We start from the raw sequence: 18,346 nt of genomic DNA, 5'->3' as shown, positions 1-18,346 counted from the left end.
ATTCAAGAAGGAAAAAATTGGGGCAGGAAAATGAAATTGGCATAAAAAAAACACCTTGGGATATTTCATTCATTTACAGCAACAGCTGCGTTACATAGGAACTTTCAACGTTGCTAGCTGCAAGAGGTAGGGCAGGGCAGGGCAGGGCAAAGGCAGGGCAAGGCAAAACCAAAACTCCGCATTCGGTAAACTGCTGGACTTCTGCTAACTAAGTTAACGTTAGTAACTAACTATTCAGCTGCAAACCAACTTCAAAATGAAGTAACTAGGGACACACCCGCACATACGGAATAGATAGACCCCTTCGGGGGGAAGCTAACGAGACAAACTTGGAATAATGGATGGGTCGCAGCCCAAAACCATGCAAGACGCAGAACGAATGGGGCTACAGCCGACTCTGGTGGTATATCCTACCTTGTTAGAACTAAAGGGTTATCCAGCTATCGCACGATCACATGACTTATTTGCTTGGCTGAGGTAATGTGATATTGCACGTTGACTTTCTAGTTACTGGTAACTAGTTAGTTAACTGCTGTGTTAACTAGTTTTAACTACTTGTCCATTTGAAGGAGATGGAAATTATCTATCTAACCCCTCCCACATGGGGATGGGTGGAATTAAGTGGGTTGCTGTTTTTTGCGAAAGTACTACCTACTATGTAGTTCTAGTAGGCAACCTTTGTTGTGGGGGTTTGAATTGGTTCGTCCCCTCTACTACCAGCATGGCGCTGGTGGTGATCGAGATCTTTTGCCCCAGTGGCCTAATACCTAACAACTTTTTAATTCAATCAAGTCTCTTGGGAACATAATTATGTCAGCCACGAGAGAAATTCATATCACTGCACAAGAAAGAGAAAGAAAAGAAAAGAAAACTAAACGAAGAAGCGTACGGTATGTATGTCCCTCAAGCAAATGAAGGAGAGGAAACGACGGTGGAAGATGTTAAATAGTATGTAAGCTGATGTATACAGTTCACTAAAAGATGATAATATTCCACGAAAAAAAAAAAAAAATTAAAAAAAAATAGAGAGGCATGGCGCAGAAAACGAAGACGGGAGGGGAGGAAGGACCACAGACCAGCTAATGGTTATAAATATATAATTAAATGGAAAAGTAAATTCAACATAAAGGAACACGAAAATCAAGTTGACCGTGAAGCAAGAGGACGTGAATAAAACGGAAAGGGGGGGAGAATCTCAAGTAAATAAAATAAAAAACAATGGTCCCAATATCTTTCCATGCCCCATAGATATATATATACCCAGCCAAATCCCATCTATCTCGAAACAGCCCAACGAAAACCAAAATAAATAAATAAATAAAATAGTAAATAATAAAAATTTAAAAAAAAAAAAAAAAAAAAAAAAAAGACAAAAAACCAACATTCAAATGATCACACACATCCATATCCATGCTCACGCCATCAACTCATCAATATCCACCTCATCAACCAGCCCGCCCTCCGGCATGTGTCTCAACAACGGCACCGCCGCGGGACCCATTAGTCCAACAACGCCTGCGCCGCCCATGTTCCCATCCCAGGGGCCCCTCTCCTCCTCCGTAGCCCCATGCACTGCCTCAGCACGCTTTAGCGTCTCCACGTCCAAATCCGTAACATACGCATCGCGGACGTTGGAATTGTCAGTGCCATCGGCACCGCCGAGTAACTTCAGGCGCACCTCGAATTCATTGTCGAGCATCATCTCGTCTTTCCAGAGGCGGCGCTGGCCGTCGAAGAGGCAGAGGACGCGTTTTTTCATTTTCATTTTGTTGGTTGGGCTGCCCCAGGATGGGGGGTAGTTGTTGCGGTTGTTTCGACGGCGGGAGGTGGCTGAGCGGGGTTTTGTGATGCCTGAGGCTGTGAGAGTGGAGGAGGTGGAGGGTTTGGAGAGCATAGAGGAGGATGAGGTGGGATTGGTGGTGGCGGCGGTTGATGAGGCGGATGGTGTTAGAGAGCCTTTACCAGCGGATAGGCCTTTGGTGTTTGTGGTATTATTATTGCTGTTGGTGGTGTCGTTGTTTGAAAGGTCGTTAGAGTCATTGTTATCATCATCATGGTCGTCGGTTTGGGTATTGTTCGTTATCGCGTCATTGGCCGTGTCAACAAGCATGTGTTTCTCCATGGTCTGTCGCACAGCATCGTCAGAGGCCACCTCTGTCAATCGTTTAAGATTGATGGCTTCACTGGGCTCTTCCTGCTGGACGACCCGCAGAACACAGTCGTCCAAGTGCTCATAGAATTCCTGCGCGTTGATGAACGTTGAGGAACATGTCGAGCATTTTCCTGTAGCATCATGGCTGTAAGTTGCAGCCTTTCGGTTTGACGTAGGCGGCGTTTTCTTCCGGCTATTTGGCGCAGTTTGCTCCACGCCATGAACAGAAGTCAGGTGTCGCTTGAACACATCGGCACGGTTAAAACTCTTCTCTGCAGCAGAGCCGGAACCGGGACAGAAGCCGCACACCATCGTCCCTTTGTAATGTGTTAATGTATGCCTATTTTTATCATATTTCCTACTGAATCCCTTCAGGTGATATTCGCAGGTTACGATCGGACATTTCTCCGGTCGTTCTGATTGATGGGTGAGCATATGGGCCTTCAGATCTTTGAATACCCGCCCACAATCCGGGTGGGGACAACGACCCTTCTCTTTTCCCTTTTCCTCGTAATCGACACTACCCGCCAGGGGACTGTGTTGCGACCGGCGCGAATTCTGAGAGGAGATGGACGATCTTCTTCCAGGAAATGAAAACGGCCGAGGAGGGAATCCGGATTGTGTAAGATAAGGAGAGGGGAGAGCGGACTGGTGGTGTTGTGGGTGGTGTAATGTTTGTGATTGGGGTAAAGGCGATGCGGCGGGAGATGTGGAGTTGAAGATGGGTGATCGTGCAAAAGCGTACTGGATTTCTTCTGCGTATGACAGGGTGGGAGGTGGGTAGCTGCTTTGTTGTTGCATTGGTTGGATCAAAGACGGATCTATACATGCCAAGCGATATGTTAGCGACCATAGTATATGAGAGAAGAGACAAAAAAGTACCTCAAATGCGCGAAATAATGAAAACGAAACAAAAACATAACAAGGACATGAACTGTATAACGATCACAGCGTTGGGTATCATAATGAAATAACAAGAGAATATAAAAAAATCATGTCAACAGCAAACACAAGAAGTACACAAAGTAGTTTGTACGGGGTATCAAGTAGGAAGTTTTGAAAAAAAAAAAAAAAAAAAAGAAAAAAACCAACAAGATGACTCGAGCGGCGGCACAAAATTCCCGCTGCTCTGTTTAAAGAAAGAGTTTTCAAATGGCCTCTTCTGTCTGGAGCTTGGAGGCTTAGGGCTTCTCTTTGGAGACTGCAGGATATCTCGTTGTTTCATTCTGGCCTCTGTAGTGGACCTTTTCCTCGCTTCAAAGGTGGTCATGTCTGAGTCTTGGGTCATAGACCGCTTTCTGCTGCGCATCTCTGGCGAGCACTTGGCCGGAGCCGGAGAATCACCACTCAGCGATCGGGCTATTAGGGAGACCAGCGCACGCCCGCGTCCACTGGTTCCGCTGCTTGAATACTTGCGCGATAATATCCCTCCTGCAAGAGTGGCAGTGCTTGAGGGGGGGGACATGGATTGAATTTGTTGATTCTTGCTAGCCAGGGCTGCAACATCTGAGTGTGGCCATGTAAAAGGAGAGGAAGAAAGTGCACCAAAACGACCATCTACTACTGGAGGAGATGCGGATGCGGATGTAGAAACAGAGGGTTTTGTTACAAGCTGAGTAGTTTGTGCAGGCAGTTCGGGCATCTGCGAAGGCTGGACAGAAGGAAAAATATTTTCGCACTCACCCACAAAGCTATCCGGGAGCTTTTCATGCGCAAACAGCGCCTCACCATCCATGGAAGCACTGACGTACTCCTGCGGGTAACCATCGCTACCCACAGTGGCGGGTCCTAGTCCTGAAGTGCTGTTCATGTCGATCCAGCTATCCTGGTATGGAGAACCGATGGTAGACGACGAGGTGCTTGGCAGCGAAGGGCCAGATGCGGATGAGATTGTCGACGTGCTGAGGTCGGAGGAGAAGGCAGTGGCTATAGAGGGGGAAGCAGAAGGGTGATGTGCATAGGACTCGAATTTCTGATTGTTGGGATGGTCGTCGCTGTAGGAGTGTTGGGGAGCCTCTACCAAGAACGAAGGAGCCTCTATGAAAGAAGCTGTGCCTACGGGGAACGGGTTGTAGCCCAGATGATTGTAGCCGTCAATATTCAGCGAACCAAAGGGATCATGCATCGAGGGATCCATCGAGAGTTGCTGAAGATAGGATTGCTCGTGACGAGAACGCTCCAGCGCTAGCATTGTTGGGCCGTTGGAAAGGAAGAAAGGCGGAAGCGCCCTTTTCTGCTCACCACGCAGGCAGATAGAAGCGGCAAGGAAGGGGGAAAACAGAGACACCAGCAACAAAGTTTTTCTGGCGTCGTTTTTGAGCAGATCAGATCGTTCATCAAAAAGCAAAAACGCGGAACGGGAGCCAATGTCAGCGCAGTATCAGGCAAATATGTTTTTTTGGCTATTTTGTATAGAACGCTGTCAGCTGACTGGGGCTGGTTTATATCCAAATTGGATCAGAAGCAGAAAAAGAAATCACAATATTGGAAATAGGAAAAAGAAAAGAAACGGGATTATGGGCCGCGAATCACCGTACCAGTCACTTTTCTTTTCTTTTTCTTTTCTTTTTTTTCTTCTCTCTGTCTGTTCCCAAATTAAATTTTCGTCAGAACAACGCACTGCTCGATGCTTCGCGGCACTTGTTGATGTTCGCAACTGGCGCCAAGCATGAAACCACGGAAGGAGGATAAACGGGACGGTCCGCAGCAGTTAAAAATAATATGTAGGGCAAGCACAGATAGAAGAAGGAGAACCAGTCCTCTTGTTCAGACAAGAGAAGGGTGTTCGTGGGGATGTGTCCCTGGAGAGCTGAAGGGGTAAAAATGGCTGAAGAAGAGCCGACGGGCACGAGCACTGGCAAAGGAGTGGACGAGGATGAATGGCGCAGCCAGGACTAGAGATTTGGCGGAGGTGCTGGAACTGAATGGACACAGCCAATGAGAAGGCAGAATCGCGGGTTGAACAGAGCAGGCCAGCTAGGTAGAAAAGCGACACAGAAAGAGACAGAGGGAGAGGAAGAGATTGATGTGGGAGAGTGAGAGTGGTAGTTAGCTCGTTGTTCGACTGTACGAGGACGGCGATTGATCGAGTGGTGGGAGTTGTTTGAGCTTGAGCTTGAGAAGATCTCGCAGTGGCAAATCGCGGGGGAAGACGAGCTCTATTTATTTTTGGGCACGACCGGATTTAATCTTTATTTCTTTTCTTTTTTTTCACCTTTTCCTTTTTGATGTTTTCCCTGCGACGTTGTCTTTTGCTGTTAGGGGTAGGTTGAGGGCAGAAACGGCAGAAGGGGAAGATCCATTGGCAGAGAGGTTGGAGTCAGGAAGAGAAATCAAGTAAATATAGTCAACAGTATAACAGAAGCACCAAAAAAGGAGTGCAAGGGGGAGAGGAGAACAAGCAACGGCAGTCGAGGAGGACGAGGAGGACCAAAGGGCGGCGGGGATAGTTTTATAAAGCGCCGAGAGGAACAAAAAAACGATCGCGGATCTGATTTGTTTGCCCTACGCAATACAGGGAGATGAACAAGAAGCACCAGGAGCACCAGGACCAGCACCAGGAGCAGCAGCAGGAGGAGTGACTCTGGCGGAGTCCAGGCGAGGCGCAACACGCAGGCCACTGTCCACGCTATGCCACAGCAGTCATAGGCTGGCGTCCAATGCCTCCATCAGGACCACACTCTCCACTCGGCACTAGCTACGTACGTTGACACTCTGCCAGACGGCCATGCCAGTCTGCCGCTAGCGACGGCGCCGACGAGTCGAGTCGAGTCAATCGATGACCGCTGCTCCTGCTTCTGCTCCCCTTCCCTCTGCATCGGCAGTGCGCAGCCACGCTAGGACCCGGCAGTGAAGAAGGTGGTGGCCTGGTGTGGTATGGGGTGGTATTGGCGCGGTATCCGTGTGTCTGTGTCTGTGTCTGGGTCTCAGTCCCTGGACAAGACGGGACAAGGGTCGCAGGCGAAGAACCAACCAGCAAAATACTGTACGGAATACGGTATATTGTACGTGGAGTACTGCAAAAAGGAAAGAAAACGAAAAAAAACAAAAATTTAAGCCTCTGCCCCGCCCAGCCCCTAGTACGCCGGGGATGCAAAAAGACATTCGATACGGAACGGGGTTCTCCGATTGGGCCGAGTCTCGAAAAAGGTTTGAAGAGTCAGGACGGAGTTTTGCTGCGTAGGGCTTACTTGGATCCCAAAGAGCCAGAAAGGGAAGTGAGTTCCGACATCAAATCTCCCTTTGCCGGCCATGATATGTACAAGGGATCATGATCCGTCGTCCGAGCCCTATGGACGCTCAAGGTAGCCCTTGCTTTGCTGCTATCGCTTCTCCTATCACTGCTACTACTACTACTACCCTGTATGAGGAACCTCTCCAACAACGGACGGTACGACTATTCGCCCGAGTCGACAACATTCTGTACAGAGCATGGAGTACCGTCCATGCAATGAAAATGCAATCAATGCATGGAATGAACCCGCCTGATGATACATAGCTCGTATGCATCTGTCCCAAAAGAAATCCACCGAACTAGCCAACGACGCTAAAATAACCTAAAATATAATAAAATAAAATCCCATTATTACTTTGAATCATCGTGGCTTGATCCTTGCCCGAGTCCCATCCTGCTTCACCGTTCTTCATCATAGCGCAGACCCCAGTTTCAACCACCCAACGCACCCATTGTTGCGGTATGCAAGCTTCATGTGACGCCATGCATCTTCTCCGTTTCCCCAAACCCAAACCTCTCTTCGTTGTGTTGTGCAATGGGTCTATCCGCGTAAGGCTGGACGGTGGCCTGCAACCCGCAGGTCGAGCTGGTTCGTGGACGGTTTTGGGCCTGCGACAGGTTTCTTGTCATTCTTTCTTTCTGTCATTCTTTGGTTTCTTACAACCGCCCTACGACGCTGTGCGACGCTCTGCTTCAGCGGAACGTGCAAGAAAACAGCCTCGTCGACATACTTTTGTTTTTGTATATGATCGCCCAATCGACGGCTGCCTTGCCGTGAATAATAGTGATTCATTTACTGCTGCCCTCTCTCCCTTGAGGGAGTTTTTTTTTTTAAAAAAAAAACTTGCTTTCTATCTGGTCGGGTGATAATCGTGATTACATTTGTTCAAAACACCAACGCCACAAGAATGGAAATTAGGAGAGGCCCTTTCTTTATCTCCAAGAGTTATCTCCAAACTCCGATTTTCCAAAAAAAAAAAAAAATCTCCGCTTCCTCGAGGGGGCCAGCCAATTCTCAGCAAGGTGGTGTTTCGGTATTTCAATATTTTCTCCCCTTGATTCACACGGGAGCGGCCGCTGAGCAAGAGGATCCCAAGTGCCGTTTCCTTCTAGAAGCCGGCTGGAGATCATTTGCATTGGCAACGGTCCTTGTTATCCATAAGTCCGAAACAAATCGGCTTTGGATATGTTACAATTACCCGATACCTTCCTCCGGTATCAGTATGGATGATAACTCCGGACTTGTTTGGCAGACTTGCTGCGGTCATCCAATTAGCACCGACACCAACCTGGTTTTTTGCTATGGCACATATTCATTGGCTTGTGTTGGGGCTAAGCAAAATATTATTTAGTTATATATAGAAACTTGGATATGAGTGGCCATCATGCCTATATATTTTTATCTCTTTGCTTGCCAACATACAAAGTATGTACTGTGCATCTGTACATACATCTGCATATCAGATATCATGAGAAGTAAGACATCTTGTTGGGGCAATCCCACCTTCATCACTCACTACACATCTCCTTTACCTTCCGGCCGTAATACAGATAGATATGCACCGCTACCCTGCAGTGCAAACGGGAACGAATAAAAAAAAGAGGAAAAAGAAAGAAAATACCCTCATTGGACCATATAAATAGAAACAAAAATAATCTCACCAAACAGTACCGACTACGGAGTGCAAACAGTATCTACAATTATGAATTGTTATCATCATCCCTCACCTCCCTCTCAACCGCGCCCAGGATACCCCGACGAATTTCTAAAAAAGTTCCCGTTCCGTGGGGCTCCGCCCAGTTCCCAGACAAAAAGAGGGTTCTATCTCTCTCGAGCTTGAGTCGAAACTCAGAAGATTTCTTTTCCCGCCCTCCCGTCTTTTCTTCACGCTTGGAATGCCTGCCTGCCTTTTTCCATAATATTACAAGGAACCCGTACTAGTATTAGTAACTTGTCTCGGCAGAGCAATGAGGTAGTAGTCGAGATAACTCAGACAAGTCAAATAAGAAAACGGCCCCACGAATCCTCCACCTCCAAGCAAAATGCAAACTTTAACTGGCCAGCCCTACGTAACGACGTATGACAGCCAGCTTCTCCGACGGAGCACTCGGTGCAGAAAGGGGAAAATCTCTGGGGGGGGCCCCGGGGGAAACGGGGGGAAAACAGGGGGAAACAAGGGGGGACCAAGAAGAGGTTTAATAAATTCCCGGGCATAGCCCCCCCCCCTTTTTTTTTTTTTTTTATTTGTTTCTCTCACAAGACAGACGTACTCAGTTGGAGTTTTGATGTATTATATCTTGATTCTTTGATGCAATTTACTTCGTGGCGGGAAGATGGAAGAACCTTGTTTTCCTTTTTTTTTCTTTTCTTTTTTCTTCCGCCGGATATGTTCAAGTTGATTTTGATGCGGAGAAATTCCTGCGTGGAAAGGAAGGAAGGGAGGAAGGAAGAAAGATATTCCCTGGATGAGAAACCTCGGTTCGGGAATCCAAAGCATCAATAGCCGACGCCTTGTTGAATGATTTCCCACCAGGATTTCTGCGTCGCTGATAGGTCCTCGGCAGGTGGTGCCGCGGGCGCCGCGGTGGACGCGGATTCCCTCGGTTTTTTTTTTTTTTTTTTTTTTTTTTGGCTTATCGTAATAGCAAGGAGAAAGAAAAAAAGCTTAAAATAAGCAAAACTAATCATCATAAGAATCAATGAATCATGTATTATATTTTGTTGATCTCCTCAAACCTTCCTTCACTCACCTTCCACTTCTCCACAAGGGACGGACGGACGCCCTAATAATAGAAATTACAGGTCTTAATGTGGAACTGCAGTGAGATTGGGGGTCGCTGAGGGGATCGCTGAAGCAAAGCAATTCCCTTCATTATTTGTATACATACGATTACAACTGGTATAATAATAAATTGACTCCTCCACTGCATACAAGGGGTGCAACACAGTGATTTGATTAAAATGCGCTGCGTCAACAATAAAGTTCGTTGGACAGAGCATGACAAATCAACTAACGAAAAAAAAAGACCATTGCTTACTCCCGGCTTCTCCCCCCTCTCCCCCCCGCGTTCCCCCCGTCCCTTTTCCCGGCGCGCCGGCCTCCGCTTGGAGTCAAAGCCGAAGATTCGGGGCTGCCATCTTCCGCTTTTGCTTGCTTGTATGTTTGTTTTGTTCCCATTTCCGCTTATTATCTTTTTCTTTTTTCTTTCATTTCATTTCCTTCTGTTCTTCTTTGTATTTTAGCCTTTGTCAGGGATCAAGACGGGTTCCTGCCCTTCCTTCACTAGCGTTGCGTGTGTATGAGGGGACGGTGTTTCAGACGGCAGATTGCGATAGATAGATATGGGCAGTGAGAAACAAGAAGCATGCATGTGAACATGACATACATATATATTAAGGTTCAAAGGTTTTTTTATTTGAATTGCCTTTTTTTGTGTGTCCCACGAAGGGGATGCATTCTTAACTTTTTTTTTTTTTTTTTTTTTCCCTATTTCCATTTATTTTATTTTATTTTTTGCTAGCTGTTCTGGTTGTTCATTTCATTGTGGAGGAGGGCTCGCTCGATTCAGCCCTACAAAGCAAACACGCGCATCACAATTAAACGGATAATAGTTACTCCGTACGGCTTATTTCAAATTCGGAGGTAGATCCTTCGAAACCGGTTTTGGTTTTAGTTAGTTTACCAAAAAGCTTGACAACAACTAGCATGGAATTTTGGAAAGAGAAAAAGAAAAAAACAAGACAAGACAAATACGAAATGCGAAAAAAAAAAAATTACGCCTAAGTCTGGACTCAAGCCACAAGGTAACAGAGGGAACATAATGTATGTCGTCAAGTTGACTGGCCCGGCCCCGTGTGCTGTGGCTGTGTGCATGCAGTCATTTGTGTTTTTTTTGGTGTTCTGTTCTTGTACGATACTTTTTTTCTTTCTTATTTGTTGATTTTTTCCCTTGTTAGGAAGGTGCATAGCCAATGATATCATAAGGTTCTATGATTATTTCCTGCAGGAGATAAGGGAGATAAGTTAGCTTCAACAATGACATTCGCTACCCCGAGTAAAAAATGTGCGATTGGCGTACGGTGGTGCCCCAGATCCAAAACACTTTGAGAATGAGGTAACCAACAGACTCAAAACTTATCTATGCGAATTCTCTTGATTAGTTATTGTGAGTTTTATCCATTTGTCAATTCTGCGTCTGGCTGCGTGTTAGTTATGACCCGTTTTTGTGGTACTGTTATCCCTCGAGCGAATTTCCAATAAGAAAAGGGAAGCGCATGTGGGAAAGTTTGAGCATGAGCCACAACTCAGGCCGCCCCACAGATGCGCGCTAACAAGATCCCCACCAGATTTGGGAATCTATCAGGGGTCTTCCGCGATCCGATTGGGTGCCATGGCGGGTGGGGGAAAAATTACCCCACTGCACCGCCCCGTTTGTGGCTCGTTATCTTTTTGTTGTTATTTTTACATCTTTTAGACTTTTTATAGCAGGGTCGCCAAAAAAAAAAAAAAATTGAGAGCATTTGATTTTTCTTCCTGATGAGTGATAAGATAATGCCCTGGTTACATCGGAGTGTAGTTTCATACATCTGACACGCTAGTTATTGTCAACTTGAAAAAAAACATCATCAACAGTGCGGCGTTCGAGGACTGGAAATCCATGCGACAGTGGCTGATCCAGGGAGACAAAACACATTCTTTTTTTCTTTATACTTACTTATTAGAATACCCTTAATTGTTTCAAAAATGGGGGCAATAACAAAGCAATTCAAAAATCATATTCCAAACGTTACAACGCATGACGCATGATATAGTTATATTCATTTTTAACTGTCGTGGTTTGAATGTAACTCCCTAGTTGTATCTCTTCTCTTCTCTTTTGGTGTTTTTTTTTTTTTTCTAGAAAAGATCTTCTTCTCGAATTCTCTGTGTGTTTTTTTCTTTAATTCCCTCTTGCGCTCCATGCGCGACTACCACACCACACCACAGATCCCCTATGCTAGCCCCATTACCAGACATCCGGAGCCTGGTGATCGCTATGGTATGGTAGATCATTTTAAAAGATGCCAAGGGGGGCCAAGGGAGACCAAGAAGCGGCCAAGAAAGGGGGGGGGATTTTTACTGATACATTACGGCCGAAAGGCGCCCGCCAATACACAGTCTACCTTCCCCTTTTACCATCAAACAATGCGTTTGTGAGCCGAGACATACAGAAGAAACATGCAATGTCATGAAAGGGGGCCCGGTTTCGGGGGGTTTCGAGTTTCGGATTTATTGGGGCATCATGGCGGCGGCACAGTTTTGTCATGTTCAATTAAGGTTTGATGTTGATGATGAAAAGGGGGGGAAGCCCGTTAGCAGGTTATTGTATGCGCGTTGACAATGATCAATTTACGCCCAGTACTAACTACTAGTTACTCATCTCGCCATGTGTTATCTGTGATACGTGTGGTGGCACAGTCACAAGAAACAATGCACGCAGAATTCTATTTTTCTTCTTCTTCTTCTTCTTCTTCTTCTTCTTCTTCTTTTTTTTTTTTTTTTTTGCGTTCTCGGCAGAAATAGCCCATGCCTTGTCTGTGGCTTCAAACTTCAGAGACAGATACTTAAATTTGTGGTGTCTCCAGATCAGTTTTTAGCAGCATTCATTCAGACCATATTCTCGCCCGCCTCTCAGCTTTTCTGTTCCCAATGCTTCGTATCTCTCCCGTCTCTGTCTCACAAGGAAGAAGAAGAGAGGCCGAATAGGATAAAATAAAATAGTACGGACCCAAAAAAAGAAAAGGAAAAAGAACAAGAATCAGAGGGTTTTAAGATGTTTCTGGCAAGAGGTGGGTAACACAGAATGCAACATTTCAACATCACATGGCAAATCACCCTCTCACATCCAACATTCCTGCCTTTATCGAGAGCCACGTTTTTGTAACCCCTTTTCCCCGCTGCCCCACCAAGGCTATGCTATGCTATGCTATGCGTACATACATTTCTTCGCACACACCCAACATAACATCGAGGTGGCACAGGCTCAGCCAAAAAGCATACGGCGTAAGAACATGAGCGTCGAAGAGTTCCAACGAAGCGGGCCCCCGCAATTGGATCGGCAGATTGCGGTGCATGTGGTTTTGTTTTTACTATTGTTGCCATTTTAGGGTTTGGAATATCAATTGGGTAAAAATTCTCGCAACAATGCGCAGATCCGGGACGAATGTCTTGGAAGTCTAACAAACTGATTTTCCCGTTCGCGCGTTGACAGTTGTTGGGTTTCCCTTTGACATAGTTATGGAGCAGCAGAAATATGCGCAGTAATCCTTCACGAGGGAGGAGAGAGAGCGCATGGAGGGGGGCCCCTTTGTCTTACCTCTTTTTTCTTGACAAATATCGCAATGGTATGGAAATTGAAGTTTGAAGCGCGGAGCCATGTGAGTGGGTGGGAGCTTATTAGTGGCTCGCATCGTTCGAATCACACGCCCTTGCAGGAAAGGAATGGGTCCACGGGTGTTGGCGTGTTAGTTGTCATTAACCATTCGCCGAGCGGAACAGTTAGACCAAGCTTCGTGTCCAAAAGGGAAAGAAAGGGGCGCGCTGCTATTAATAAGATACGCCCCCCAGATTTTGGATCTTCCCCTCATGCCGATGGAAGAGTGACTCCGCTGTTTCCCTTTTCTAGAGAGACAATACTTTTCTTCCGATACGGTTGATGCAAAACTAACTTTGCCGAGCAAGGTTAAGGCATCCATCCAGTTCAAGGATTCGATCCACAGGAATCCATTATTGATCATTAACCTTTCAATCCGTGGAACGATGACAACCAAAATACGAATTGGGTTCCATCAATTTGTCGTTGATGCAAGGGGGTTGAGGGGAGCGAATTGAACCTTAAAAATGGAAGCAGGCTTTTCAACTAAATCAAGTTAATCAACCATGGTCCCACGGACGAAAAAGTTAATTAACCAGCAGCGAAAAATACGAATTGGATCATAAGGACAGAAAACTAGTTTCTGTACTCCCCCCCGCTCGCCCACACCACGCGCCATGTGGGAGTCGTGGTATGATGATATGAAGGTTGGCCCCCCTGTGCGGTTTCCAGGGGACGCAGTGCAACCAACCCAGCTTGCATGCTTCCTCGCAGCGACACACCCTTATATCGAACGTACAGTACAATGATCTCCGTCGGATGAATAATGACCCCGCGTTGCCTCTCCTTGCTTCCGATTGATTAATTGATTGTCTGTTTTTTTTTTTTTTTTTTCTCGGGGAACGAAAATTGCATTTCTCGGAAGATCGGGGACGCACGAGAAGCAAGGGATCACCACGCCGGGACCTCTGCCTTCCCTTGGTGGGAGGAGCGAAAGGTCCAAGGTCAAACTCACACATGACTAGTCCGGACCGATGATGGTCGGATTTAAGTTGTTTGAGCAAAATTGGGAACCTCTCCGTACAGAACCATGGGTTGAGCGGATTGCGATCAAAGCTTAAAAAAAAAAAGATGCAATCCTTGAGGTACTACTCCGTACTAACGAGAACGAGTTATCTCACTGTAAGGGAGGGGGAGTGGAAGCGAGCAAAATTTTGTCACAACCCCCTCTCCAACCTCCTTACTATACATACTCTCTCTTGAGAAGTAAAAATAGAAAGAGAATCCCTTTGCGCTACGTTTATGAGTTGGTTTCAAAGCGTGATTATAACAAACAGTGAAGATCGCCCTGCCCGGTTGATTAGAAGGGCCGGGAAGCAAGTGAATATTGCAGCAACGGGCCTCCCTGCGGTGCCACGTTAGAAACGTGGCAAGCAAGGAGGAAATGTCCCTTCTATCGCGGCCCCGAATGCGGAAATTGTGAAGATCCGTCGTTGGCTAAGTGATAGCAGTTAACAGAAAACCATTTCTCGCCAAAAGATTCACATATTATGTTCCACGTCGAAACCAAAAAAATGAAATGTCTTGTCTCCAGACGAGTCAGTTATCCGACGATGGAAAAATCTGTACTGCTGCCCAAATCTTTCATTGACTGGAGCGATAACCTATTTTTAACCAGCATCTCACTACGCAGCAGTTAAACTAATAACTAAGCGTTCATCTTACCTTAACTATCATTAAGACAGTCAACTTCCTCTCGGGACGAGGAAAGAAAAAAAAAAGAAAAAGACGTTTGCAGATCACAGATCACACCACCACCACCAATTGCCATTGCATGCACTAGGACAGAAGCGGTTTCCGGAGGAGCCCTTTCTTCTGGCAGGTTGCTTCTTGTTCAACCCAAACCCTGGAAGTTAGGTTCAAAGTTTCAATCAAAAGTTCCAAGGGTTGGCTCCGGTGGTGGTCCTTTTTGAAATGATTTTCTTTCCATCGAGTTCGACCCAATAGTTAATCGGCGAAGGGGGTTGGGTTTCGTACATAGTTACCCCGTAGTATGTAATGTAATTCTCCAATCTGTTACGGAATACTGTAATGGTGGTACTGTGGCTTGGGGAGGACCTCTTGACTTCCTGCTTTACATCATATTTTCAATACGACAAGTTGAATATTTGCGAAACACAAGGCCGGGTGGGTAATATATTTCTGTTTCTTTGCTTTTCTTTTCTTTTTTTTCTTCTTCTTTCCCTTTTTCGAATGATTTTGACATTTTAGGACCCATGCCTTAAAATAGCAGCCCTTCCCTTCCCGAATTTGTCCTGTCCAGTGACCCACTTACCTAACCTGGATCGTTGCCGTGGCCCTACCTCATCCACCTGTTTTTCTTCTCGGGCCCCTCCCCCCCACAAAGATCCAAAGATACGGGGCCGATGTTCATGTTACTCTTTGCTGAGCAATGATGACTGTTATTACCGATTCAGTTTAGTAAAGAAGTTATTATTAGTTGACAAGCTCAACTTAACTAACTATTGGATGTTCGTTAACTAGTTAGTCGGGTTGAAAGTTTTTTGGGGATTGCGAATGATATGTAAATAAATAACCTTTTGGCCGAGCAGGGGGGACCCGTTTTCATCCTCCTCTTTGAAATTGGAAGGATTCTTTACTGAGCAAAAAAAAAAAAAAAAAAAAAAAAATCCTCCTCCCGATCAGCCATTTTATGTTATTATTTCCCTGTTGTTTTCGAGATGTGTTTTAATTCCTCCTAATGAGCCCATAAATAAGTAAAATGGAACGAGACAAGACAAGACAAGACAAAAGGGGACTGGATTATGCTGTAAAGAAGTGCAGCAGAAGCAGACGAATAATTCCACGAATATCATATAACTATCATTTTATAAAGTTTTTTCTTCTTTTTTATTATCATCATGGTATGTAATATACACAACAAGGGTGTTATCCTTCAAACAAGCCAGCATTCATCTTTTATTCTCATCTTTACCCACTTTTTTTTTGCATAGGGAAAGAGAGTGCTCCGTTTCCCAGGAACTAGCATACTAGGCAATACGATTTGGTGATAGAAGAAGAAGAAGAAAAGAAGAAAAAGAAGGCGACGAAGAAGAAAATACAAAATACAAAAAATACTCGGCGCATTTGACGCCCAGGGCGACGGAGAAGATGCGCAAGGGGATTTGCGCCGGCTATGCAAGATGCAGCATGGGTGTGGCAGTGTGGTTTGGTGGGTGGCCGGCGGGAAGGGCAGGAAAAAAAAAAAAAGAGGGCAGACCGCAAGATCTGGCGGGCAGGCAGCGACTTTGTACTGCGATCCGGAGGTGAAGAAGGGACTGTAAGGATGAGGTGGGGGATCAGGGGTGGCGGCTGCTGGTTGGTTGGCCAGGTTGGTTCTGGCGGGGTAGAAGTAGTACAAGTAGCACAACAAGTGCTTAGTGACTGACTGCCTGCCTAACGTACATGTACTGTACATACATACATGGTAGTTGGCTAGTTCGGCCATGGGAGGATCGGACAAACTTTGATCAGACTGCAGGATGATGGCAGAGGGAAGAGAGGAAAGTGAGGGAGTGGATATGCCCCGGTGGCATCCCCAGGGCCAATGATTTCGATATGAGGAGCAAGGCGCCGGCTGCGTGGAAACAGAAACTTGAAACGCATTGAAACGTTCGACACTCGTTCACCGTCTCTTTGTTCCATGGTCTCTCGGTGAAGAATGAAGAATGGCATTCATTGTGCGGAGTTATGCACGGATACTATACCATGCATATTTCAGGATAATCAACACGGAAATGGCATTGCGCATATGGCCTCTTTGTCTTCAGCATAGACATGGACATGAACATGAACACGCTTTCACCCAGGGATAGTATGGATCAATTCATCAAATCTTCTCTCCTTCTCACCCCAACTTGGACACGTCGACGCTCCCATACCCTCCCTTCCGCCTTACCTGGTAGAAACTGGCGAGGGAGACAGACTGACTGACCAGAGAGACGCTGTGGTTGTGCGACATGCCAGATTACTCGTATTTTTTTATTTAATAATTGGCGAACCGGCCAAGAATCCAGATAGAGAAGGTGGTATCTATGCCAAGCTGCGGTAGATTTTTGACATCGCCGTAGTCTTGTGTTTTATCCCAATTTACTTGGTAAAAAAATAATAAGAAGTTGGGAAAACAGAAACAACCCTCCATCATGTTTTTTCCACAACGTCGGCTTCTTTGTAGAAGAATTGTTGATAGCGAAATACTAGAACAGCTCGAACCGCATGGGCTCTTCTTCTTCTTCTTCTTCTTCTTCTTCTTCTTCTTCTTCTTCTTCTTCTTCCTCGATCCAAGAAGAATATGCAGTGATGGAGTGAGGTCATCGCTTGACCACCTTAGTAGTACTAGTATGCACAGAACCCTGAATTAAAGAAGAAAAAAAAAAAGAAAGAAAAGAAAAAAGGCTAGCTACCAGCTGCCCCATTGTTTGGTATGGGACTTGGTATCGAACCTCGGGCGGATGCTGGTGCCCATTTGACATTTGACATAAGAGGTAGAGAGGTAGAACTCCTCTGATCGCACTGTACAGCACTAATGTACGGTATTTCCTCGCGCTGCTGCTTCTGAGGTATCACAGCCGGTCTGAGTCTGAAGATCGAAGGAGAAAAGAAAAAAAAAAGACAAAGAAAAAAAAAAAAGATCCTTGCATGAGAATGAGCTAATATCATAAATGCAAGTGTGCAAAACGAGCAGCAGCAGCTCATCATTCATCACCCATCCCTGATGCGCTCAATCCAACCGCACATCTAGAGGAGAAACCATGGATTTTTTTTTTTGTTCTATTTTATTTTTTCCTTTTTCTCTGCATCGGAAATGATAATTCCCAGACCTCTCATTGAATCCCGCAATAATAGTATTTTTTAAAATTTTTTGTCCCTTGCTTTCCGCTCCTCCATGAAAGCGAACCCACAACCTGCGTTTACCGCGAATTTTAGGGGGAACCATCACAAAAATTGGGAACCGGTTGGTTACACAGTGGAGAAAAGCCTCCACTTTCCTTTCCACTCCCCACCACCGGATCCAAGAAACAAGAGCTTCCCGTCCAACTTCGCCGAAGTTGCTTGCAAAACGGTTTTCGGTCGGGTAAAGTTTTTGCTCGTTACTAGTATTAGTACAGTTTGCCCCGTGTTGGCTCCCAAGGAATCGGAAGGTTTGCGTGAATTAGTTCCGCGCACTGCGAACTAACGATATATATAGCTATATACTATATCGAGCAAGTGCTTGCTGTATTCCGTGCATGGAAGTTCAAGTAAATAAGTTTCCCCTTCCTAAGCTTTTTGATGATAAAAAGCTTGAAATGGCTCCGTGACCAACGACTGGCCAACAATGATGATGGTGATCATCATCATCATCATCATCATCACGATGACGATGATGCTAGTAATTACCACCCCCAAATGTAGAGTCGACGGATTGATCGAAACATCCATTGGCAAAAAAGGAAACTTTTGGGCTTTGATTGGCGCTAAATGAAACGAATAAAACCTGAGCACACCGTCACCAATCGATCGACTCCAATAAGAGAATAGAAGAAGAAGAAGAAGAATAGCTATGT

The 18,346-nt window shown here is 45.7% G+C and overlaps 3 protein-coding genes across 3 annotated transcripts; 1 reads left to right on the top strand and 2 right to left on the bottom strand.

Annotated features, from left to right (window-relative positions):
• Window positions 1-1,384: 1,384 nt before the first annotated feature.
• HCBG_01857 (zinc finger protein) lies at window positions 1,385-4,343 on the bottom strand (the record flags this gene model as incomplete). Its single annotated transcript, XM_045428906.1, has 3 exons — window positions 1,385-2,973; window positions 3,245-3,649; window positions 3,836-4,343. The coding sequence occupies 3 exons, from the start codon at window positions 4,341-4,343 to the stop codon at window positions 1,415-1,417; spliced, it is 2,472 nt and encodes an 823-aa protein (XP_045290692.1).
• A 1,313-nt stretch (window positions 4,344-5,656) lies between these two features.
• Window positions 5,657-6,405, bottom strand: HCBG_01856 (uncharacterized protein; the record flags this gene model as incomplete). The annotated part of the gene is made up of 3 exons (XM_045428905.1): window positions 5,657-5,780; window positions 5,858-5,988; window positions 6,343-6,405. 3 exons carry the CDS (start codon window positions 6,403-6,405, stop codon window positions 5,657-5,659), a joined length of 318 nt encoding a protein of 105 aa, XP_045290691.1.
• Window positions 6,406-17,685: 11,280 nt separating this feature from the next.
• On the top strand, window positions 17,686-18,194 carry HCBG_01855 (uncharacterized protein; the record flags this gene model as incomplete). Its single annotated transcript, XM_045428904.1, has 3 exons — window positions 17,686-17,941; window positions 17,989-18,040; window positions 18,083-18,194. The coding sequence occupies 3 exons, from the start codon at window positions 17,686-17,688 to the stop codon at window positions 18,192-18,194; spliced, it is 420 nt and encodes a 139-aa protein (XP_045290690.1).
• Window positions 18,195-18,346: the final 152 nt, after the last annotated feature.

This window comes from Histoplasma capsulatum (genome assembly GCF_000150115.1).
Source record: "Histoplasma capsulatum G186AR genomic scaffold supercont2.2, whole genome shotgun sequence".
NCBI classification, from domain to species: domain Eukaryota; kingdom Fungi; phylum Ascomycota; class Eurotiomycetes; order Onygenales; family Ajellomycetaceae; genus Histoplasma; species Histoplasma capsulatum.
The sequence above is the reverse complement of the archived record's forward strand: the minus strand, read 5'-3'. Positions and strand labels throughout refer to the sequence as shown.